The sequence below is a fragment of the Chinchilla lanigera genome, unplaced genomic scaffold, assembly GCF_000276665.1.
Source record: "Chinchilla lanigera isolate Chin_1 unplaced genomic scaffold, ChiLan1.0 scaffold00020, whole genome shotgun sequence".
Taxonomy (NCBI): domain Eukaryota; kingdom Metazoa; phylum Chordata; class Mammalia; order Rodentia; family Chinchillidae; genus Chinchilla; species Chinchilla lanigera.
Window position 1 is genome coordinate 24,196,877 of NW_004955421.1, and position 25,566 is coordinate 24,222,442.

Sequence of the window (25,566 nt, forward strand, 5' to 3'; positions counted from 1 at the left end):
GATGTTAACTGAACACTTACTACATGCCAAGCTTTATGTCTACACCTTATATATATTTTCTTTTAACTTTATGTATTTTCTGCAGTTCTTACATCAACCATACAGGACATAGCAGTTTTGACAATTTATACACTAAAACTATTGCAACTCAAGGACATCAGCTCTTGAAGGTTATATACCTAGCGAGCACAACATTCAACCTAAAGTCCGCCCAGCTATGAGGCCCAGCTGTTTTCCACGGTTGCACACTGTAAAGTTGTCTTGAAAGGTGACAGCTGTCATTGGCCCTCCTTCACTCAGTTCAAGCCAGCCAGCCCGGGCAGGGGGGCCATCTGGTCAGCAGTAGATCCCATCCTTTCCTTGGGAGTGATTGATTGTCCAGGAATGGTCCAATCAGACTCGATTCTCGGCCTCCCGTCTGAATCATTACAGAAGATAGTCTGTTCTCCTGGTGCTGCTGAAAGGTTGAGATATAAACCTGGAGACCTCCTGAGTCATCTTGCTCTTTTAAGAGTGCATGAGAATGGCTAACAGAGAAACCACAGGCTCAGAAAACAAGCTCTGATTCACATTCAGATCCCGCTGCATGTTTATTTTCAGTTAACCAAACTGTAAATTTCTTGTGTGTGTGCATGCACATAGGGGACGTATAAACAAGTATGAGGTAGGTTTCCAATCTTTTACATCGCAAATCATGTTCCCTATTTATTTAAAAATGTACAGTTCAAACACTGCTAATACGATACAAGTACTATGTAAAACAGTTTGCCAGTTCTTTAACATATTAACCATGATGTAAGTTATAATGAGACTGTGGGAATTCAAAGTGTCTGTCCACAGAAAGTCTCATACACAGATGTCATAGCAATGTTCTAACAGCCAGCAAGTCCATCAGCTGATGAGTGGAAAGCAAAATGCAGTCTATCCACACAGTGGAGTAATAGTTGGCAATAAGAAGAAATAAAGTATTGCTACATATCACAACGTGGATGAACCTTGAAAACACTAGGCTTGGTGTAAAGACACCCACTGTGGAAAAAAAAAAAACAACCCAGAACTTACTCCATTTATTTAAAATGTCCAGAATAGGCAAATCTAAAGAGATAGGAAGGCCGTCAGTCACTGCCAGGGATGGCACGGGTTGAAGAAGAATGCAGACTGTGTACAGGGTTTCTCTGGGCGGTGACAAAATATATCCCCCAAAATCTAGTGCAGACGGCTACACACCTCTGCAAACATACTAGAAGCCAATGAACTGCACACTCTAAATGGGCAAACTGTATGGTACGTGAATTATATCAGAATAAAGGTGCTATCATAGCTTAGTTTTTAACATTTTAATCATAATTACAGTTCAACATTACTATCCACTACTGAAAATATAAATTTTAGAGTATATGAAAGATTTCCTCCAATTATAGGATTCTAAATTGTCTTATATAAAATACTTCTCAATATTTTTAATGAAGATAAAAAATCATCAAAGAAATATTACAAAGAAAAGAAAAAAACAAGGTCAAAATTATAAAAAAATTAAGAAGGTCAAAGTGACACTTTAGGAGACATAATTAAATTTTCCATAAATTTAGCTAAACACTTACACAATAATATTTAAATAAGTCTATCTGTTTTATACAAAGAAATACCCTAACACAGTAGAGTCTCGTAATACTTTGGCAAACACCAATGTGATGTTTTAGGATTTTAATACGTTGTTAACAATTTTCCAACTCAGGCAAGTTTAGAAATATCTTCGTATTGAATTCCTTCAACTCTGCGTCCTTTCAAAGGGCCCTAAAATTAAAATAATTTAAGATTAAAAACATATGTATTTATGAAACATTAAAAAAATGAGATCACATTTGTGGATGTAAATTTACCTTTTCCATGTCTTTAAAACATCACTATGGTATCTACTGTTTCTATACACCTAGGAATTTTAGATGCTATTGTGAAAGGTGTTGTTTCCGTGATTTCTCTCTGTGAGTTTGTTGTTCATGTCCAGGAATGCTATTGATTTCTGAGTGTTGATTCTGTATCCAGCTATGCTGCTAAATTTGCTTATTAAGTCTAGCAGTTTTTTAGTGGAGTTTTTGGGGTCTTCTATGTAGAGTATCATGTCATCTGCAAATAAATGATAATTTCACTTCTTCCTTTCCTATCATTATTCCTTTTATTTTTTTGTCTTGTCTAATTGCACTGGCTAAAGTTTCTAGGACTATGTTGAATAAGAGCGGAGCCAGTGGACATCCTTATCTTGTTCCTGATTTTAGAGTAAAAGCTTGCATTTTTTGTCCATTTAGTCTGATGTTGGCTGTTGGTTTGTCATAGATGGCTTTTATCAGATTGAAATGAAGACCATCTATTGCAATTTTCTGTAGGGTTTTTATCTTGAATGGGTGCTGGACTGTGTCAAAAGCTTTTTCTGCATCTTCTGAGATGACCATATGATTTTTGTGCTTGGTTCTGTTACTATGGTGTATTACATTTATTGACTGATGTATGTTGATGTACGCAGGATTCCTGCATCCCTGGGATGAATCCCACTTGGTCATGGTGTATAATCTTCTTGATGATAAACTGGCATTCTGTTTGCCAGTGTCTTCCTGAGGATTTTTGCATCTATATTCACTAGGGATTGGCCTGTAATTCTTTTAGATGGGCTCTTCTCTAGTTTTGGTATCAGGGTAATGCCCGATTCCAGGAATGAATTTGGGAGTACTGCTTCCCCTTCAATTTCATTAAAGAGTTTGAGAAATATTAATGTTAAGTCTTCTCTAAATTTCTTGTAGAATTCAGCAGTGAATCCGTCAGGGCCTGGGCTTTTCTTTGTTGGTACGTTTTTAATTACATCTTTGCTTTCGTTGATTGATACTGGTCTATTTAGGAATTTTTGTTCTTTATTCAGCTTCAGTAATTCAAATGTTTCTAGGAACCTCTACACCTCTTCTGCATTTTCCATTTTGTTCGTGTCTTGGTTACTTTTCTTTCATTGCTGAGACAAAATACCTGACACCCCAAATTAAGGAAGGAAAGGTTTATTTAGCTCACAGTTTGTGGAGGTTTCAGTCTATACTTGGCTGGCTCCAATGCAGAGTGGCACATGGCAGAGGGCAACAGTTCACGGCGGCAGAACACAGCAAATCAACACGAGCAAAAGGAAGGAGCAGTGGCAAGTAGCCTCTTTCCCTCCCTTACACTGTATCGAACCACCTGTCCCAGGGCAGGTGTAGCACTCACATCCATAATTCCAACATTGGACATGAATCAATCATAAACTCTGGAAGTCCGCCCCATGACTGCAAAAGGCTTTGTGGGGACATCCAGACACAAACCATAACAATTAGAATACAAGGTTTTGAAGGAGGTGTAGATGATCTTCTGGATTTCTGCAGGGTCTGTTGTGACTTCACCCTCTTTATTCCTAATTGCATGGATTTTCTTTCCTTTTTTTGGTAAGACTGGCTAAGGGTTTGTTGGTTTTATTTAATCTTTCAAAGAACCAACTCTTCAATTCATCGATTCTTTGTATTTTTTTTTTAGTCTCCAGTGTGTTAATTTCTGCTCTGATCTTTATAATTTCTTTCCTCATATGAGCTTCTGGCTTAGTCTGCCCTTCTTTTTCTAGAAGTTTGAGGTTCAACATTAAGTTGTTTATTTCTGCTTGCTCTATTTTCCTATATGGGTATTCACTGCTATAAATATCCCTGTTAGGACTGCTTTCATTGTGTCCCATAAGGTCCAGTATGTTGTATTGTTGTTATCATTTAACTGTAGAAACTGTCTAATTTCTTCTTTAATTTCATCTGTGACCCATTGGTTGTTCAGGAGGGTGCTATTTAATGTCCACGTGTTTATGAAGTTCTTGTGGATTCTTTTGCTATTGATTTTCAACTTCATTGCACTATGATCTGACAATATGCATGGGATAATTTCAGTTCCTCTGCATTTACTTAAGCATGTTCTGTGGGGTAGTATGTAGTCTATTTTGGAAAACATCCTGTGTGAAGCTGAGAAGAATGTGTATTCTGGTATGGGGTGAAACACTCTGTAGACATCTACTAAGTCCATCTATTCAAAAGTTTGGTTTAGTTCTATTATTTCATTGCTGATTTTTTGTCTAGTTGATCTGTCTTTTTGTGACAGTGGGGTACTGAAATTCCCCGATACAATTGCATTAGTGCTTATTTGATTTTTTATGCCCTTGTTTTATATACTTGGGTGCACTGTTATTTGCTGCATATATATTTATGGTTGTTATCTCAGCCTATTGGACTGCTCCCTTTATAAGGATGTATGACCTTCTTTATCTCTCTTAATCAGTCCTGGCTTAAAATTCACTTTGTCCACAAACAGAATAGCTACCCCTGCTTTTTTCTGAGTTCCTGTCACATGGAGTATTGTTTTCCATCCTTTGACTTTCAGTCTATGAATTTCTTTTTGAATTAAATGTGTTTGTTGTATGCAGCATATTGTTGGAACATCTACGAATTTTAAAAATAATCTATGGCATCCCAACTAAACATAAAGCTATTTTCTTCGGTGCTATTTGAAATGTGTTATTGGTAGACATTGTGACAGAGTGGCTAGCTGCTTGTTATCTCCCTGCTACATGTCCTTACTCCCCTAGTGAGTATGTGTGGCTGGCGAGGGAGCGCCAGCCCACAGCAGCGCAGCAAACACAGTGATGCCCACAAGTGGTGCCCAGCCAGGCCAGGCCCCCCTTGCGATGTGCCGTGCTCTTCTGTGGATGTCGTTTGTTGAATATGACAGGGCCATTGACGGAAAGGACCCTGCATCCACAAGGTATTACTTAGGAAAGGGCTACAGTCTGATCAAGAATATCCACTCTTTTAGGCCAGAGGATCACAAGTTCAAGCAGAGCATGGACAATGTAGTAACTTCATGAAACCATGTCACGAAAATAAAAAAGGGCTAGGGATACAGCTCAGTGCAAAAGCCCTGGGTTTAATTCCAGTACTGCTGAAAAAGGCCAAAAGAAGATTACCTATTTTTGATTTTTAATATTTCTACCATGTTTGTGTCTTTATCTACTGGGGGAGAGGGTTCCTTTTATACCTAATTTTTTTTTTTTTGGCTTTTTTTTTCCGGTACCCGGAATTGAACTCATGACCTTGTGCTTGCCACGCAGGCGCTGTGCCACTGAGCTAAATCCCCAGCCCCTATACCTAGTATTTTTATAAGCAATAAAAATGCTCAAACTTGCTTGTCTAGTTAATAGGACTGGTCTGTACTACAGAAATTGGGTCCAACTTTCTTCTTCCATTTACAGCCAAAGAAAGAAAAACGAAAAACTTCAAAAGCAGGGACAACCTGAGCACACAACGCCTCAGAGTACAGATTTTTGTCTTTGTTAAGCAAACTTACAGTTTCAATGACTATAGTTGCTGAAAAAGTCTTTTCATTGATGGATTCTAGGGTACCTTCATTTCCTCTGTAACCTCCATTTAAAACTAGAATTCTTTTTCCTATAATAGAAAACAATATAAAACTTAATGCAAAGGAATGTGTACCTTCTTCCTACTTCATTACACCAAAATGCCTTACACTGAGTGAACATAATGAAAACCAAAGCCCTTCGCTTAGGACTTCTTCATCACTTAAGAAAAAGGTAGTATTCTACAGTGGGGTTTGTAAACACTTTAACATTATATGACTCCTCATTTTTCTCATTTATTTGTTAGAGGAGTATGTTTTCAGTTTGCAGAGTTCAAGGTACTTGGAGAAAATGCTCAGAGCTCAGAAGTACTCAGGGAAAATTTAGTTTAGTTTACTACTTCAGTTTATCCTTTTTCAAAATTCTTAAGAAGATGTGGCAGCTTTTTTTTGTTTTGTCTTTTTAAGATAGGGTCTTGCTACACAGTTCAGGCTGGCATTAAGCTCACTTCGTAGCCCAGGCTGGTCTTGAACCTACAACAATCTTCCTGCCTCAGCCTCTCAAGTGCTGGATTACAGGTGTGTGCTACCACATCTGGCAGCTTGGCAGTTTTACAAAGATTTAAGCTATATGACTGACCTATCCTAAGTATTTACCCAAGAGAAAACAAATTACAGTATTCACATAAAGACTTGTACAGAAATGCTCACAGCAGTTTTATGCATATCTGTTAAAAACTGTCAACAATCCAAATGTCTATCAACAAGTCACTGGAAAAACAAACTGTGGTATGCCTATCCAGTGACATACTATTCAGCAATAAAATTAACGTGAACAATAACAGATATACACAAAGGCATGGGTGAATCCAAATCACTGTGTGAAGTGAAAGAAGGCAGACTAAAAGAAAAAAAGAAAAAACAAGATACACAGTATGATGTTACTTCTATAAAATTCTAGAAAAATAACCACGTAGAGTGACCGCAAATCTCCTGTTGCCGGGGAAGGCAAGGTGGCAGGAGTAGAAGACAGTGTGGAGGGAAGTAAAGGCAGAAATGCATCACCTTGATTATACTGCTGGTCTCAATGGAGTATTCATATCTGAAAACTGATCAGTGCATTTTTGATGTAAGTGGAACTTACTGTACATTGTATACCTCAGTGGTGCCGAACCTACGGCATGCACGCCGCCGCGGGCTGTCTGTACCACGGAAGGCTCTGAAACGTTTGCCATCACTTGGTACGTATGTCAGTAAGTCTGATAAAACAGTTTTCTAACTTTTCTAAGAGGAGTTTTATTTTGGAAGAAAGAAGAATAAAGAATATGATAAGTAGAGCTGGGAGTGATTACACCTGTAATCCCAGCACTCTGAAGGCTGAAGCAGAAGGACTGTAAATTCCACCCCAGTCTGGACAACTGAGCACAACTCCGTCTCAAAAATAAAAAATGTAAAAAAGGGGGCAGAGAATGTAGCACAGAGTGAAGGCCCTAAGTTGAATCCCACAACCAAATATAAAAGAATACAGTAATCTAAGACATTATCAATGCACCAGAATGATATCCCCAAGAAGATTCTAAGTCAGAGGCAAACTACCTCCCCAAAGTAGGATTTACCCCTAATATGAGCAAACATTCAAATGACAAGGACAGTCAAGAGACAAAATAAGTAAAACAGATTTCTGATATCTCAAGTAGCTAAACACAGATATCAATAAGCCCAGTATAACGGATTTTACCCGTATATGTCTGTATTTGGCCTAGGGGGGAAAATGTATTCTGGAAAGGGAAAACTCTATGGCACAAAACCATGTGACTGGAGGACTACTGTGCTCCCTGAAGTCATAGGAGGTTTGTTACCTGAGCAGTTAATATTCCCGACAGGGAAACATGTCTGTAACTATCAGGTAATACCTAAAATCTATGGTTTTAAGAAAGGAATCGCTCACTTTGATGGGACACATATCACACGGTCTGCAAACAGACTTACCTGGTGCTGGAATCACTGTCTCTAAATGAGTCTGGTCAAGTTTCAGCTTGTCCCCAGAATCAATCATCTTTACGACGGCTGTGTATTTGTCAATCACCTCCTGTTGTGGAAAAGGAATACTTTCATAATAGAGGAAGTATGTGACTGCTAAGTTAAAAGAACAAAGGCCACAAAGGAGAAAGAAATTCCAATCAGAAGAAAAGAATTAGCGCCCCGGCCCCTGATAAGAGTTAACTCGCACACTTCTCAATAAAGAACTCAACCCTTGAAATTTTTCTCTGGAAAGAACATGAAAATGGTCATCGTAGAATAAGAATTTAAGAAATCTGGGAGGGGTACTTTTGCCCGGAGAAGAAGGGCAGTTTCTACACACACAAAGCTGGGTTTTAGAATGAGATGGTATTCTCATTCTCAGAAAGGACTGGAATTGCAAAGCGTGGAGCAGGCAAGGGCAGTTCCCACAGCTCTACACGAGAGAGCCGTGTTTGGCTGGGGGGAGTTGCGGGGATACGGCCCATCATCACACAGAGCAGGTTTACTGATGAACGAGCAAGACACGCACGCTAAGTCTTAAAGTGGTACCTACGGACTTCATAACACTATCGGCCCAGCAGGAAAACAGACCACCGCTGGAAAAGAGGCATTTCTTCAACAAGTATGTATTCAGATTTCATTTTATGGAATAATCAGAACCTTAGACACAAAACTTGTGCTACAAGGGTTTGATTTTCAAGGAATTTCAAAACTGCTTCACCTGGTTACCCACCAGCTTTTTTCAGAAATTCAATATATAACTTCATATCCTCACCTTAACGATACCCTTTTTCTTATGGTATTTCTCTCCAAGTTTTTTGGTTATAATTTTCACAACGATTTCCTAGAAAATAACAACAACAAAATAAGAATGAAGGAAAAGATGCAAATACCTTTTGTGTTTTACTTCTTAAACCACATTCACCAAAAACCATAGTAAAATATAACTGCTCTGCTTGATAAGAAAGCAGGGAGTTCTAATCTTTCTGGATGGTGGCTAAACATTTTGTTAATCATCTTTTTTCTCTCTCTCTTTTTTTTTTTTGCTTAATATAGTTACCAAGGGAGTGAAAGGACATAACATGGCCAATTTCTACAATGAAATTAAATTTAGGACTCTGTGCGCGCGCGCGCATGTGTGTATGCGCGCGCGCGCGCGCATGTGTGTATGCGCGCGCACATGTGCGTGGTACTGGGTAGTGATCTTGGGGCCTTCATATGTAACTATATCCCCAGCCTTTCTTATTTTTTATTTTGAGACAGGGTCTTCTCAAATCGCTAAGATGCCCAGGCTGAGCTCAAATTTACAATCCTCCTGCCTGAGTCTCCCAGACTTGGGGTTACAGGTGTGTGCTGCCGTGCCCAGGTGGTATCTGGGCTTTTCTCTGTGACTCTCCACTCCTCTAGTTCATGTCTTCCATAGACAGCTTCTTTCTCTTTGTCCATTCAAGAGAGCAAAGCAGCCCAGGGTATCACAGTTCTGGCGTTTGCTACTGATAACAAGTAATGAAAGAGTTTTACTGAGGTAGTAAAGAACTGAGTCTTTGAGCTTATACGTGATACTTTTCACAACATTTCTTTCTTACTAGGTTGCTTTGAATTTTTTATATAAATGGTATCCCTCCAGATCAGCTTTAGCTAGAACTATTATTCTTCTGAGAATCTCATCTCAGATGAGAGAGAAATGTCATATTAAAGAATCCTAAGTTTGCTGCTTTATTGTTGTTCTTGTGATTTGTATTAATTGTCTAAAAGCTAATAATGAAAATTAAATTGCCTGCTATTGCTATATTCCCTTCAGGGGAAGGCTATTTAATAGTAGAAAGACATGGTTTTTTTTTTGTTTGTTTGTTTTTTTATTTATTTTTAATTTAAAAAATTTTTTTATTTATTTTTGAGATAGGGTCTCGCTATGGCATTCAGACTGGCCTTGACCTCACTTTGTAGCCAGGCTAGTCTCGAACTCCCAATGCTCCTCCTGCCTCAGCCTCCCGAGTGCTGGGATTATAGGTGTGAGCCACCATTCCTGGTTAGAAAGACATGTTTTCTTCTTCTTTTTTTTTTTTTTTTTTTTTGGTACCAGGAATCGAACTAGGACCTTGCACTTGCCAGGCAGGCACTTGTGCCGCTGAGCTACACCCATCCCTGGCCCTAGAAAGACATGTTTAAAGAAAAACATTAATGTCTTATTCTTATGGCTATACTCTGCTAAGACTTCATAATTGAGGCCAATTAATACCAAAATATCTCTGATTCAATCATAATATTCCAATGTTAAACTTCTCAAAAACTCTCACTGGATTCTATTCTAGTCATCTGAAGATAATTCACCGTATGTCTGTTTTTGCTGACCCTTACGATAGATCTGTTCAAACTATTTCTTTTCTGAGTTTAAGAAATAAAGCCCTCCAAATCTGTCTCTGTGGACTGCTGATTATTTTAGTAAACTTGATACCCATTTCAAAGCAGGAGACACACTGAGTCATTAGCATACTGCTGGCAGAGCAAGACTTTTAACGTAGCATTCTGTGTGAGGAGCTATGAAAAATATGTACTGGCAGTAGAAGAAAATTATCTGACAGAAAATAAAATTTAATTGTAAGTACTGCCAACACAAACAGATTTTGGGGCCAAAACTCGAAACGTGCTGCCTTTTTGCCCTCTCTGTTGGTTTTCTTGTTCCTTTAAGCCAATGCTTCTTAGCCAAAGCAGACTCACTTGGGAGGTGGATAAAAAGCTACACATCACCCTGGGAGACTGGATGGCAGAAGTATGCAGCACATGATTTTGAAAAAAAAAAACTCTTAGGAAGTTTTGAATTATTTTCTGGTTAGTAACTACTGCTTTAAGCAAAATGCTTGATGTTTTCATAAACAATATATGAAACTGTTAATGTTCAAATGCCAGCTTCTCTAACAGGGAAAACAAATATAAATAATTCATAGACTGTTTCTTCCCTACTGGTCCTTCCATTCATCTTTTAAGTAAGAAAATTAGATTTTTCTCTTCCATGAGATATCCCCTACTCTACAATGACCTAAGCTTCTACTCACTGATCAAGACATCAGGAGGCAGAACTACACGGTCAAGGACCGCAAACCTGCACAGTTAGATTGCCAGAGAACTCTTGATTCCTCACTTAACAGATGACCTTGGAAAAGGATTTTATACCTCAAGTTCTACAGCTGTAAAGTGAGGGAGTAACTGTAACTAGGGCTGTTATGAGAATTAACTAGAACAGTTCATGTGACATGTTTATTTTCCATTAAACACAGCAAGTATTTTCACTGTAGGTAACTTCTGTCATGATCCTTCACTCGATCACAGTGCTTCCCACCATGAAAAAGATAAACTACAACACAGAAACTAAAGTATTTTCACACTGTGGGGAGAAGGACTATGATGAATTGCACTACAACTTTGGACGTCATGGCTTTTCAAAGTCAGTAATCTCATTCCCCAAATCAGAAATTATCTAAATAGTATTCTACTTTTCACGCCCCCTTTTCAGCCTTGAAGAAAAACTAAGGGCTCTGAAAATTTTAGGAAAACTTCACATAGTGCAAAGTAGAGCATCAGCAGATAGTAACTTAAGGCACTACAGTAAATGTTTAAAAACTACCTTAGGGGCTGGGGATTTAGCTCAGTGGCACAGCACCTGCTTGGCAAGCACAAGGTCCTGAGTTTGATTCCTGGTACCGGAAAAAAAACCCAGAAACTACCTTAAATTATTCTAAAAGAAGCAACAAGCAATTAAATATAAACCTTACTTCAGTTTGTAAATTAAGACTTGATTTTTTTCTACGAAGTCCCTAAATAGGTATTTTAATAAACCATAAACTGAAAATCAAAACTTTAGTTTACAATTCTACCTTTTAATCTTATTTCTGAAAATTCAATTTTTTGCCTTCTAGCAAAAAGTGACTGTAATTTCAGGTTCAAATTTAAGATGTCCATGAACAAATTTAGAACTAAGCTCCAGCTACATGCCTGGGTCATAAACATGAAGTAACCTCCAGCACAGCTGCAGTCAGTAACGAAAAGTCCAGTGGAGAAGAAGTCACTGTGAATTATAACTCACCCTATAACTTACACATATTTAAGAAAGTAAGTTATTTAGATCAAGTACTGTTTATTTTTTTGTTTTGTTTTTTTTCTCAGGTTCCGGGAACCGAACTCACGACCTTGTGCTTGCCAGGCAGGCGCTTTGCCGCTGAGCTAACTCCCCAGCCCCTAGATCAAGTACTGTTTAAATCATTCACTCAAATGAACACAGTATGTAAGAAGCTCCAAAGGAATACTCACAGGCTGTAGCCAGTAGTCTGTTCGAGAAGTTCTTTTCTTTTCCTCTTCTATCTGTAAAATGCATGAGACATTCATAAGATTATCTCTTTAAAATCCTTAATTTATTTCAACTTGGTCTTTTATTTAGCAAAATAACACCATGAAACCCATATCCCATGAAAGACTAATGACATAATTTGCAAGCTCTGATAAATACAAATAAACATTATCTGTAATTAGTTTGTGACTGGAAAAGAAACCTTGAACATTGACGTAAATGTCATAAAACAAATTAACTGACCCAGAAAACAAAACAAAGCGAAACCCCTATTTAGTCAATACTGCAAGACCATCTGCCGGGCCTACTTTACACCCTCCCGTGACCCGTCCTCCTGTGAGTGTCATGAGCTGAAAATGTGACATGTTTTCATGTGGTAACAACACATGGACCAACTGAGCGCAGCGTGTCAGGGAGGGGCCTGACAGCACAAAGGCGGCTCCCTGTTTGACAATGACAACAAAGCTCATGAATGAAGCGGGAGATGTAAATAAGGAAGTGGCCAACAGGACCAAGCGCTGCCTGGCGCTCAGGGCTGCACTGTTGTTACAAGCCTTTCTTTTTCCACTGTTTAAACTTAACTCTACAGCCAACTTTCAGTGGCATCCAGTGACATTCTTTAGTTCATTTCAAAGTTCAGTTTCAATTCGTCAACTTTCCAGTACTAACAGAGAGTATTCTAAATTTAGCAAGTATTGTACTTCAAGCAGGTAGATGTGGCTTTTAACTATATTTTAAAATTCCGTAAGGCATGTGAGACCTCTGTCAGGTGGCCCCTACTTCTCTGTCATTTGAAATGCTACCACCATGTGCTTCGTGTGCTCCAGCCGCTTCACCTGCGATCTATTCTGCCTTTTCGCCCCCATTCCTCACCGTATTCCTCCTTTGCACTTAGCTATTGTGCAATTGTTTATTTACTGATTTACTTCTTTGCGGAATGGCTTCTGTACTAAGATGAAAACTCCATGACAAACAAGACTATTTCTACCCCTATAACACAGACCTGGGACTCTGTATCTCCTACTACATAACAGCAATTATGATGGCATGACAACATTTCAGTCATAGTGTGTGCATCCTATCTTTTATTATAAGCTTTTATGCTGCCTTGCACGGTGTGAGGATCAGTAAAAGAGAACACAATTCCTTCACAAATGAAGAGATGGAAAGACTTCAGGACAAAATAATAAAGGGGGAAAAATTACCTTCTTATATCCATTCTTTCTCTTTCCCTGACTGCTTTCTTCCCTTCTACTTATTTTATAAGTAATTCATTGATAACGTAAGGTTATGAGTTGGAAGGGAGAAAAGAGTATTTGGAATACATTGTGAACTCTCTGCAGTTTCCTTACAGTTTGGGGTAGGCTTAAAGCCAAAGTATGGCCCTGTTACGGTTTGTGTCTCGATCCGACCCAAAGCCTATGCAGTCTAGGGCTTTTCAGAGGTGGCTGGATCTAGAGTGTGTGACGCTGGGATCCAGAGTGTGCGATTAGTAAATCAGTCCACGGACTGGTTTGGTACAATTCTGGCTAGGATTAAGCGTGTGAGTACTACACCTGCCCTAGGGGGGTTAGCCTGCACACAGTATAACGGACAGAAGGAGTCTTGTCCCTTGCTTGCTTCTGTGGTCTTCTGCTTGCCATGGACTGGTTGTCCTCTGCGCTGTCCCTCGGCCAAGCCACTCTGCCTTGGATCCAGCAGACTATGGAGTGAAACCTCAGTAGACTACGAGCTAAAGAAACCTTTCCCCCTTTAACTTTGGGTATCTGGGTTTTCGTCTCAGCAATGAGAAAAGTAACTAAGACAGGCCCTAATTCCAGACAATCATATATTTTCAATGATTCATTACATAAGCTTAGCCGTCAGGTTAAAACGAATTAAAAACACATCACAGCTTTCTCTTGCTAGCCTGGACGTGACATGTGGCAATAAGAGGCAACAGAAGAGAGGGCGCTGGAGGACACAGGACATCCACAGGGGAGCCCACTTCATCAGCTGCTAAGGGCTTCACCACTAAGCCCTTCTACCTGAACACCACGGACCTAACGCACCGCGAGTTTCAAAGACAGCACTTGGGGAGGAAGTAAACATTCTGGGGCGGCTTCACTTCTGCCCAGATGCAACAGCAACTAGGCTTTTCTCCCTAAGCACATATACAAATACCTCTATAATTTTATTCAATCTAATAAATGGTAAAACTACGTAACTCCCTTAGGTTTGCATTATAGCATTCTCTCATCGCCAGGTGAATGTAAGTAGTTCACTATCCATACCTCCATGATTTCATCGAGTGCAGACTTCTTTTTCTTCTTTTCTTTAGACTGAGCGGAGCTCTGGGAAGACTCTTTCCGTTTCACTGCTGCTGTACTCCCGAGAGACTTCAGTGCACTTGGCCCCAAAGAACTGAGAAAGAGAAGAACCGTGCATGTTCGTAAGAACTACACACAGACGTGGGTTTTACAATGGGCAAAGTTAACGTCACACAGTAAATGTTGCAGTTTACTTGGGGAAGATCGGGAAGAGGAGGAGGAGAAGGCTCCATCTGCATCCCTCACAAGACAATGAGCACAAAAGAACATTTGCCCTGTCCTGTCATTAACTCCATTTTTTTTCTTTTTATGTTTTGGTTAATGCTGCTATAATCAGAACAGTTGAATGGTGGAAGAAAAGGCTCCATGTTGGGGAACCGCAGGATTTGAGACTCTGTGTTAGGACTCTTAGAAATTTACTTTGTAAAGCCTCCATCTGATGTTTCAATAAATATCAAATTGCCAAAAAAAAACAATTGCTTCCATGGACCAGAGATCCAAGTAGTTCTGATGAATGAGTCCCAAAACCAAGTGTATCTTTCTTCAGTCCAGTGAGAGACGTCAGGAAAGCTACTTCCGCTCCTGTGCAGGACCCACCTCACTCCTGCCGCTGGATGAACCAATGTGAGTACTGCTTTCACGCGGGCTGGTGGTGGTGACAGATGTACTGCTTGCTGCTAAGGGGGAGGTGAGAGGTGAGATTATACAAAAACATAGGACAGGACTGGGGATCCACTGGAATAAGGGAAAGAACACCCACACCCGGCAAATCTGATGACACCCTTCACATTGCCATGTGGTGGGATGGTCCTGAATAGTCTGTTAATGATAGTGGAATAGCAGCAGGACAACCGAAGTCACTCTGGGCACCCTGACAGAAGATGGCTAATACATGAGAACCCCTTTGGTTGGGGGGCTTTGTGTTTCTGACATAAACATGCACTTCCTTTTGGCAGGAGGATCTTCCTCTTCACCGGAAGAGCTTTCTATTGTTAGGTCGGTAACATCTACTTTCTTCTTGCTTGCGTCACTGGCTACAGTAACTGAACAAGGCTTACTGAGGACACTTGAACTTTCTTCTTTTTTGGTACCAGGAATCAAACTCACAACTTCGTGCTTGCCAGGCAGGTGCTGTGCTACTGAACTACATCCCCGGCCCCAAACTTTCTATTTTCGTACATGGTTGGCTAGGTACTTTCATAGCTTCTTTCTTCAGTCTCACTGGACACCAAGAACCACCTTCTTGGAATCTGATCTCATCCACATCGTAACAGTCAATGAGCATTTCCATAAAAAGTCCATCTAATATTAGACTTTTGCAGGCAGCTTTTTTGTCGCATACAGGACAAATCCAGGTGGGCTCCGTCTCGTTCATTTGTAGACAAAGGGCAGCACTGAAACACTGCAGATGTGCACACGTCACCACACGGCCTGGGACTTAGTCCCATTTTCCCTAGAGGGCACAGCGAGGGCACCCTAAGACCAGCTGGAGCAATTTCGCTATCAGGATCTGCAGCAAGTTTTTCTTCAATGAGTGCTCTGGAGTGATCAGGGTTTCTAACACCTTTCATCTTTAATCTCTGTAATACCATGGCTAATGTCAGCTGTTCTATGAGATATACCGACATGGACTAATTCTTTCCAACTTAAGATACAGAAGAAATGGAAATCTGGTTTGGCAGAGCTGAAGACAATCTAACTAAAGATGAAACTTCCAAAGGGCGCGTAGGGCGCTTCTGCTCAGTCCCATTTTAGGCAGTGGTGCACAGCCAGGCAAAGGAAACAGTTTCCCACTTACTTTTACACACAGACTACTGGGATAGTTATCTTCTTGAGGACAACTTGTTTGTACCAGGCAAAGTCTCAGCTGAACTTGAACTGATTAATCTCTCCAACCATCTGGCATATCTCTCTAACTCGTTAAGGTGTCAAAGCAAAAATAAAACACTTCTCTTGAAATCACTGAAAACTGCTTTGAACTAAACTCGTGGGTTTTATGAGACCATCAAGGACATCGTAAAAGGGCAGGTTTTTAACTGCGCCCCAGGATGGACAGAAGAAAAGGGACGGCTACTGCACCTCGAAGTGGGCTGAGTATCTCGAAGCAGCACAGAACAGGCAGGACAGGCTGGTAAGCCAGGTGTCACTGAAGTGGGAGGCCGCAAGTGGATGCCGGCCACCACCAAACTGAAAACTGGTGACTGGATTGCAGATAGATCGGAAAGCCCTTCAAGAGTCCACGAGTACTGGCGTCTATGTAATTCTCGGATTTGAATCTGAATCGTAGGGTTGTAGCCGCTCTTCAATAAAGACAGAGCCTTCAACAGGAGGTCATGCTTGCGCCCACTTTTATTCCGTCTGGCAAAGCCTAGTAACACCCGTAGTTCAGAAACCCTAAAACTAGAAAGCATATTCCTCAACTCTTCAAAACCTGCCTTTTCGGGCTGGGGATTTAGCTCAGTGGCAAAGCACCTGCCTGGCAAGCGCAAGGTCGTGAGTTCGGTTCCTGGTACCGGAGAAAAAACCAAAAAAAAAAACAAAAAACAAAACCTGCCTTTTCATACCCACTGTGGGCACCGCTCCCCCGTGCCTTCCCACAGCCACCAATGACACGGCTGCTACTGCCGCCAGCACGATCCTGCACCCAGTACCACCCTGTGCTCAGCACCACCCTGCACTCAGCACCACCCTGCACAAGGAGCCACTGAGAACGCTGCAGCCCTTAGCTCCCATTACAGTCAGTTGTATTTAGGACTCTTCTCTTACCATAGGGGAAGAACCATACACTCTGCTTTTGCAAAGTAGCAGTAATTGTCATGTAACTTGCATAAAATAGGTAATTAATATTTGCTAACTAAGCAAATCTTATCAATTTACTTAATGTATATTTATACCAAGCTACCATGGAGACAACAAATAAAAAAAGTGTGGTTGGTATAGAATACAATACAATTATTACTGTCTTTTATTTTTAGTGAATTTAAAGGTAGCATTAGATTTATTAGAAGTCAGGATACTTTAAGGACTCACATTCCCTGGAAAGTCAACTAAAATTTCTGTATCTTTTCTACACAGATTATAGTTCACAAAGTAAATATATGTATATATATATACATATATCTATATATCCATATAGATATATAGATCAGATAACTAAGACAGCTATACTACTAATTTCTATTAGTTCATAAGAAAGGTTTGTGCTTGTATCATTTGATCATTTTTGCATGCCTGTATCTTGTAATCTGAACAACTACTTTGAAGATAACAATAAGCAATGCACTAACTACTGTTACTCTTGTACTATCTTGTTTTGAAATTTTGTATCACTGTTTTTACTCTTTAAAATAAAAGATTATACTTCAGGACTCCCACTTTGTCTTTGTAGAAATTGGTGTCTCTTTACTTAACTGTAAATTTTAAACTTCATTTGTAGGATTTGTCTCATAGTTCAATCTAGAGAACATATTTTTAAGTTCTGATTCCCAGGTACAATCGTACACGATGTGCTTTGGTTTTGAACTGTGTCCATACACAGAGAAACTTCTCCACTTGCTACTTAAATGTTCTTTAGGGATAATTCTAATTGTTGATCACAGTATGTCTATACAGTGGGCACTAGTAAGGGAAGTTAGAAGTGAAGTTAGAAGTGGTTACAAAGGGAAGTTAGAAGTGGCTATTTGCCATTTTAGTGATTACATTTTCTGCTTACATGTTCACACAGGAATTGCAAAGCAAAACTACAACAAAATACCAATTCACACTGCTATTAAAGAACACGTAAAATAAGAAGTATTGGTAAGGATATGGAAAAACTGGAATGGCTGGGAATTCCTGGTGGGAATGTAGAATTCTGCAGATCCTCTAGGAAAATGATATGGCAATTCCTCAGAAAACTACACACTAAATGACCATAGGACCCAACAGTTTCGATTGCATGTACATACGCAAAAAAAAAAACCCTCAAAAAACTGAGAAGGAGACTCAGAACAGATCTGTGTACACCGGTGCTCACAGTAGTAGTATTTATAATAGCAGAAAGACAGAACCATTCAAATGCCCATCAGCGGATGACACAAGGTGGAATATCCATATACCTGGACACTAGCCTTAGGAAAAAGGCTACAGAAAAGGAATGAAATCCTGCCACAAGTGACAACTTGGGTAAACTCTGAAGATGTTATGCTAAGTGAAATAAGCCACACGCAAAAGGACAAATATTACATGATTCTAATTATGTGAGGTTCCTAGAGCAGTCAAACTTCTAAACAAAAATTAGAACGGTGATTTCCAGGGACTGAGAGGGGTTCAAAGGGCACAGAGATGAAGTCTGAGATGATATCCAAATCCAGGAGAGATGGGTGGTGGTGATGGCCCAGGAAGTATGGATTTCCTTAATATGACTGAACAGTACATTTAAAATGGTTAAGATAATCAATAGTACGTTTTGTACCATATATTTTAACACACACACAGACACACACACACACCAGACCGAAGGAAATATCCAGCATTATTAAATGCTTAGAATGTGATGAGCAATAAGGATAAAATGATAACCTGGATTTCACAACAGTGGAGAACAGACACCCAAGGGACATTTCAGAAAGAGAGAACAGCAGAGGCAAAGACCAGACGCAGCGGAGACCCTATGGCACGCTCAGGAACCTGAACAGTTTAGCACAGCTAGAGCAGAAAGAGCAGAAGAGACGTCAGATTGCAAGGGTCACCCAAAGGCACGGAAAAGCATGGGAGGCCGTCTCACAGACGCTGGCCGGGACGGCAGTACGAGAATGGCAAGGGAAGATTTGAAGTTTACAAAGATCTTTCTGCTTAAAAAAACAAGATTCTATCAGATTGGCAAGAGTTGAAACAGGGCTAAGATGGGGTTAAAATCAAGCCTAGAAGTGAATATTAACTCATCAGAATTAGATAAATCTTCTAAAACAGCCCTAGATTTCTGTTTTCGGTAACTAGAGTGAATCCTAGCGCTATACGGACAGGTATGTCCAAACTTGGACTCCATATTAAAAAACAGAAGTGAAAAGTAACCTGCTGGGCGTGGTGGCGCATGCCTATCCCAACACATGGGAGGCTGAAACAGGAGGACCGCCCTGAGTGGGAGGCCAGCCTGGGCTACAGAAAAGAAAATTAAGTAACTTTTCTTCAACCAAAGGGGAACAAGGATTTTTTGTGTGCCTCAACAAGCCTAAAATGTCCATTCTAATATTTATATCATTTAGTTCATTCTAAGTTTTGGATATACTACAGATGAATCAACAGAAGAACAAATCTCTAACCCTATAAGTAACCATAATCTTGAGAGAAAAAAATTTACAGGAATCTTTCAGTTGTATTCTCTGTGACACTATTTGCATACATAATATAAACAACAGAGATAGTATTCACAGAACTTGGTCAAACCTAGTGTTTTACTAATAATACTGAGGTTTGATGGAAGGGTGCAGCCAGTTGAGCAGACCACCAGAGATACTCAGTCCTCAGTCCTGGAATGTATAAATGCTACCTTATTTGGAAAAAGCGTCTTTGAAAATCAGATGAAAGATTCTGAGATGAGATTATCCAAGTCTCTGCAGCCCAAGCTGGCCTGGAACTTCTGCAATCCTCCTGCCTCAGCCTCCCAAGTACGGTTATAGGCACGTACCACCATGCCCAGCTCGAAGGGTCTATTGTTGGCTCTTTCTTGCTTGTTTGGCTTCCCGGCTACTACAACATGAGCATCTTTTCTCCACCATGCTCTTCTGCCATGATGTTTCAGCCTTGGAACCAGCTCACCGTGAACTGAAAGCCATTAGCTGAATAAACTTCTTTGCCCTTTAAACTGTTTATATTGGGTATTTTGTACCAGCAATAGAAAGCTAACAAACACAGGTGCGGTGAAGACAGAGAAAACAAGTTGGAAGACACTGCTCTTGAAGAGCAGAAGAGTACAATCACAAGTCAAGGAATGCCAGCAGCCACCAGAAGTGGAAGAGGCAAAGGACAGGTTCTCCCTGGAGGCTCTGGAAGGGGCACAGCATCCCAAATGTCTTGACTCCAGCCCAGTGATCCTGACTTCAGAATTCTGGCCTTCAGAGAGACACATTTCTGTTATTTTAAGCAACTAGTTTGTGGTCATTTGTTACACAGTTGTAATCAAATGAAAGTAGTACAAGAGTGATCAATTTTGGAGGCCAGTAGAATTGACCTTAATATATATTCATCTATGCCAAAAACAACGAAGAATAAAAAGAATGGAAAAATGTGAAAGTTATCAGAATAAAAATGGAGTCATCTATATCAACCTAAAGAAAAAAAATAAATAAAGCCAAGAGGTTATGAATGCAGGAAGGGTCCTTCTGCATGACTGCCTGATATTTATCATAAAAGATTCTGCCAGAATCACAACCTCCTGCAAGGCTACTGCAACCTCACACAGACATCTGCCTAGCAACCGTCCAACCTCGAGTGAAAGGTGCCATTCTTGTTACTAATATACATGATTAGGGATTATTGTTTCAAAATATTTTATGCAATTCTTCTCACTTTTGCCTTTAATAATGTCCCCTTGCCACAACCTCCTGGAATACTCTCATAACTTCTACCATATGCATGTTCCTTTTGCAATATTATTCTATTCCCAAATGAATAGCATCATTCTACAGGAATTTATACTGCACTATATAGTAAATCAACAGGTTGACAACCTACTCTCTCTTTCCAGGAAATCATACTTGTGCAGGTAATTAATATTTAAACTGTGGGAAGTGGGCTGTGACAGAAAATAAATAGTATTATAGTAACGCAAAAGGAGTCATTAAGTAGAAGACAATTCAGAGAACCACACATTTTTGATGTGAAGCATGTCATCGTAATGGACCTTTACAAGTTGGGTGCAGTGCAGTGTGCCTATAGTCCCAGCTACTCCGAAGGCTGAGGCAAGAGGACTGCTTGAACCCAGGAGTTCCAGGGCAGCTAGGGCACACAGGGGTAAGATTCTCATCTCAAAAAAATAGAAATAAAATAAAATGAGTCATTCCTCAAAAGAATCAGTTCATCAGAAGGCAGTAAAACAAAAGTCCTAGTCAAACAACAAACACAAGCTGAAACAAAACTGTGACCAGAAGGAAGTCAGTCACAATACTTTAAAGCATAGCAACCAAAATTCCGCAAAGTTTCCTAGTTTTTAAGGTAACTGTTATTGCAGCTCACCTTGATTTGGAAGATGTTGCTCCTGCTGAACTGCATGCTCCTTTATTCAGATTAAATGTAACTAGAAGAAAAAATGGTTACTGCATATATATTTATGTATTTCTCTGCGGAGATTATAATAAAATTTCTCAGATAATATTCCTTACGTAGTCACATGGGAATTTACAGACGTTTTTAATTTCGCCCCCAGCAGACGACACTGGCTGCCTCCCGCTCCAACCCCTGCTCCCCTCACTGACGCTTCTCCCCTGCTTAAGTGTCCGTACCTCTGGCCAGCGGCTCAGGGGCTAGAACACCGTCTTCGGCTCTGGGGTACATTCCGGCTGTCTAAAGCAATCAGTATAATCCCTGTGACCGCTTCTATGGTAGACATGTGATGCACTTCTGGCCAGTGACATTCAAAAGGAGTCCACTGGGAAGAGGAGTCTCTTCCGGAAAAGCTTCCTTGCCCTTCTGGGACTCCAGAAGAGACGCTCTGCCATCCTTGGGAAAACGCCGAGTCTGGAGGCGAAGACTGGAGTGCCAGCAGCTGCCCCTGTGTCTTCACTTCGCTTCTGGGGTTCTTATTGTGGCAAGACATTTCCTTACCATTTAGGCTAATTTCATTCAATTCTGTTACTTATGTCTAAGGTAACAAAATTCCCCTAATTCACAGTATTACTTTCTCCTTTTCAAGGTAAGAACACTGTAACAGACAGAAGAAACCTCCGGTTCCCAGACATGCTGCTAGCTTTTAGCAAAGCCAGTACAAAAGCATCTAAGCTTCCAAAAAGGGAAGGAAAATTTAAACTACCTTTCTCTTCATCATTTTCTCTGCTTAACTCTGTAAAGACAGGGGCCTCCTGCAAGAGAGAGAAGGAGAGTTTGAAATTAGGGCGTGTGCACAGGGCACTTAGGGCAGCACCCACACTCAACAGTTTCCACCACGACTTGCTGCCTCTGTTGGGAGGCAGACCCTTGGGTGAGTACGACCTAAGAGCGCACAAGCTTGGCTGATCCTCTGCAATTGACGGTTATCCTAAAGCAAAGACAGGAGGTTTTTCATGCCAAACTGCCTACATTTTTTGCTTTGATTAGAATTTAAACAGTAAACCAATAACAAAAAGGTAAGGCAATGAGCATTACTAACTTACAGGACTACTTTAAAAAGCAAAACCTTCCTAGGGGCTGGGAATTTAGCTCAGTGGTAGAACACCTGTCTAGCAAGTAGGAGGCCCTGGTTTGGTCCTCAGCACCAAAAAATTAAAAAGCTAAAAACAAACACAAAAACAAAAAACCTTTCTATATATAGGATAATTTAGTACAATGACTGAGCACCTAAGACTAAAACAAAACTGCGTATCATGCCTCCCTCTCCAACATACTAGCTTTATAATCTCTCATTTCATCATCTTCCCTAAGTCTTTGTTATTTGTCTTTTCAAGTGGGACAACGTACACACGGAAGAGTATTCAGAAGGGTGTGCCGGTGCATCTTAGCGGTCAGCTCAAAGAAACTCCTGGGCAGTTGTGAGAGCACACTTTTATGCCTCAACATCGCCTAAAATGTCCTTTTAAATGTCTACATTATTTAGCTCATTCTAAGTTATTATTTTTACGAGGGAAAAGTCAGCGGAGCAGATCTCCCATCCTATAAACACACACTACCATCTCAGAGAAAATAACACGGATGGGTCTTTCAGTTGTATTATCTGTGACACTGTTTACACAGTAATATACACAACCAAGACAGAATTCAGAGCTTGGTCAAATGAAACTAGTATTTTACTAACAATAACATCAAGACTTCACATACGGGTTCCTCAGGCTGAGTACTCATAGATATCAGGTCCTCACCCCTGGAACCTATAAATGCTACTGACTTTCGGAAAAAAAATTTCTGAAAATCAGAGTAAGTTACAGATTTTGAGATGAAGCAATTATCTCATTTGAGTAGACCTTACAATCTCCCCTTTTAATAGGGAGGCACAAAGGACTCTTGACACATGCAGGAGGTATCACAGTTTAAACAAGGCTCACACTGTGGGTGCTAACGCCACTAATGAGCTAAGCCAGGGAGGAATGCACAGCCAAAGGGGCTATCGGAGGTGGGGCCCAGCTGCGGAAGTGGGTGGGTGTGCGACCTTGGGGACTGTATCTGGTCCCGGTATTGTTTCTCTCTGGTGCTCTCTGCTTGCTCTCTGCTTCCCAGATGCCATGACCTGAGCACTTTCCTCTGCCACGATGGTGCAGTCCTGCAGCCAGCCGTGGACTGCGCCCTTCTCAAACTGCAAGCCCCAAACAAACCTCTCCTTCATCATGTTGCAGGTGTCAGGTCACTGCCCCAGTGAGTGGAAAGGTGACCGACACGAAGGATTAAATAGAATAAAGAATGTGGCAGGGGCTGGGGATTTAGCTCAGCGGCAAAAGCGCCTGCCTGGCAAGCGCAAGGTCGTGAGTTCAGTTCCCGGTACCGGAGAAAAACCAAAAAAAACAAAAAACAAAAAACAAAAAACAAAAACAAAAAGAATGTGGCAAAAAAGAAAATAGTAAAAAAAAACGCCCCCATAAAAGCTCCTTGGGCTGGGGATGTAGCTCAGCGGCACAGACACAAGGCCCTGAGTTCAATTCCCGGTACCAAAGAAGAAAATAATAAAAAAAAAATGTGGGAAGCACCTAGCAGAGTGTTCTCTATAGTAGGTGGTCTATAAATACTAATTATTGTTTCTACTAATTAAAATGAAAAGATATTCCTGAGGTCTAATTAAATATTCTTTTCTCAGGCAATGCCCATAAACACTTTCACATGGCAAGGCAAGTGGGCATAATCTCACTTACAACGGATATGCTTTAAGTGTTTCCCTTATTTTTCCGTAAAGGCAGCATTTGTAGCCGTAAAGCATAAAATAACTTGACAGTTTTAGCAGTAACTAAAACATTACCAAACAATAACATTATTCCAAAAAGTAAACTATCTTCCCCACTTTCCTCTACACAAGAAGACATGACTCTCAGGGCTAGGGAGATAGCTCAGAGGCACAAGCACCTGCCTGGCAAGTGCAAGGTCCTGAGTTCCATTCCTGGTACCAAAAGAAAAAGAAAAAAAAAAAAAAAGATTCTTAACTTCCATAATAAGAAATTAAATTTTCTCTGATCTACTGAAAACAGAAGTTTAAATTTTAAAAAGGTAAGAGAAATTCAAGAATAAAGAGTTTTCTCCATAATGTGTTTAAATTTTATAATTCGGTAAATAATTCTTATTTTAGTTCAGTGCTGAAAACGCCTAAGGGTTATGTGAAGATGTATATATTAATGTAACTAATGCTACAATGCAGTCTCACTTATCAAAAAGCTCAATTAAAATGGGCATGGTGGCTCATGCTTATAATCCCAGCACTTAGGAGGCTGAGACAGGAAGACTGCTGTGGGTTTGAGGCCAGCCTGGGCTACAAAGTGACTTCAAGGCCAGCCTGAACTGCACAGTGAGACCCTGTCTCAAAAAGAAAAAAAAAAAAAAAAAAAAACAACCAAAAAACCTCAACTAACATGATATAAAAGGTGGTTGATAAACTGGTCCCTACCAGTATCTTAAGCCTTACTGCCTTGAAGGATTGCCACAAGTCAAGACCAGCCTGAACCAAATAATGAGACCCTGTCTCAAAAAAACGAAACAATAAAACGGTCCTTAAGCATAGAGCAGATGGGCTTGGTTAGTGTCCTGAGGTAAGGAGGTCTAACAAAGTCAGGGTCAAATCATTCAGGCCTGTGTTACACACACTGCGGTTAGTCATGAGGTCAATGTTGATTCTACCTTACTTACTCTTCTTGTTGCTGAGACAAAATACCCAATGCCCAAAATTAAGGAAGGCAAGTTTTATTTAGTTCACAGTTTGTGGAGGTTTTAGTCCATAATCAGCTGCCTCCAAGGCAAGGTGGCACATGGCACAGGGGCAACAGTTCACGGGGACAGGGGAACACAGCAAAAGCAGCAAGAGCAAAAAGAGGAGAAGCAAGCCTCTGTTCTTCCCTTTTATTGTATGCAGGCTACCTGCCCTAGATGTGTGTAGCACTCACACCACTAATCCCAACACTGGACAATGAACCAATCACAAACTCTAGATTCAGCCACCTTGGGAAAGCCTGCCCCCCATAACCCCCTGAGGCTTTGCAGGGACATCCAGTCACAAATCATGGCGGTGTCCACACAGAAACACACATAAAACAAGGTCACGTGTTGGTCAGTGGACAGAAAGGTTGTGAAAAGAGGCTGAGAGGCGCCTAACTCTGTATGTCCCCTGGGAAAAGT

General features: G+C 40.4%; 1 protein-coding gene and 1 pseudogene across 1 annotated transcript in view; both read right to left on the minus strand.

Annotated features, from left to right (window-relative positions):
- Positions 1 to 32: 32 nt before the first annotated feature.
- Positions 33 to 25,566, minus strand: part of Kin (Kin17 DNA and RNA binding protein) — a 37,412-nt gene continuing 11,878 nt past the window's right edge. Inside the window, exons 6-13 of the mRNA XM_005383878.2 lie at positions 22,076 to 22,124; positions 21,283 to 21,343; positions 14,035 to 14,164; positions 11,725 to 11,775; positions 8,195 to 8,263; positions 7,387 to 7,486; positions 5,389 to 5,489; positions 33 to 1,794 (exon numbers count right to left, since the gene is read on the minus strand). Coding sequence (XP_005383935.1) covers positions 1,732 to 1,794; positions 5,389 to 5,489; positions 7,387 to 7,486; positions 8,195 to 8,263; positions 11,725 to 11,775; positions 14,035 to 14,164; positions 21,283 to 21,343; positions 22,076 to 22,124 — 624 coding nt within the window. The 3' untranslated portion in view covers positions 33 to 1,731. The remainder of the gene's footprint in view (positions 1,795 to 5,388; positions 5,490 to 7,386; positions 7,487 to 8,194; positions 8,264 to 11,724; positions 11,776 to 14,034; positions 14,165 to 21,282; positions 21,344 to 22,075; positions 22,125 to 25,566) is intronic.
- LOC102009287 lies at positions 14,208 to 16,554 on the minus strand (annotated as a pseudogene).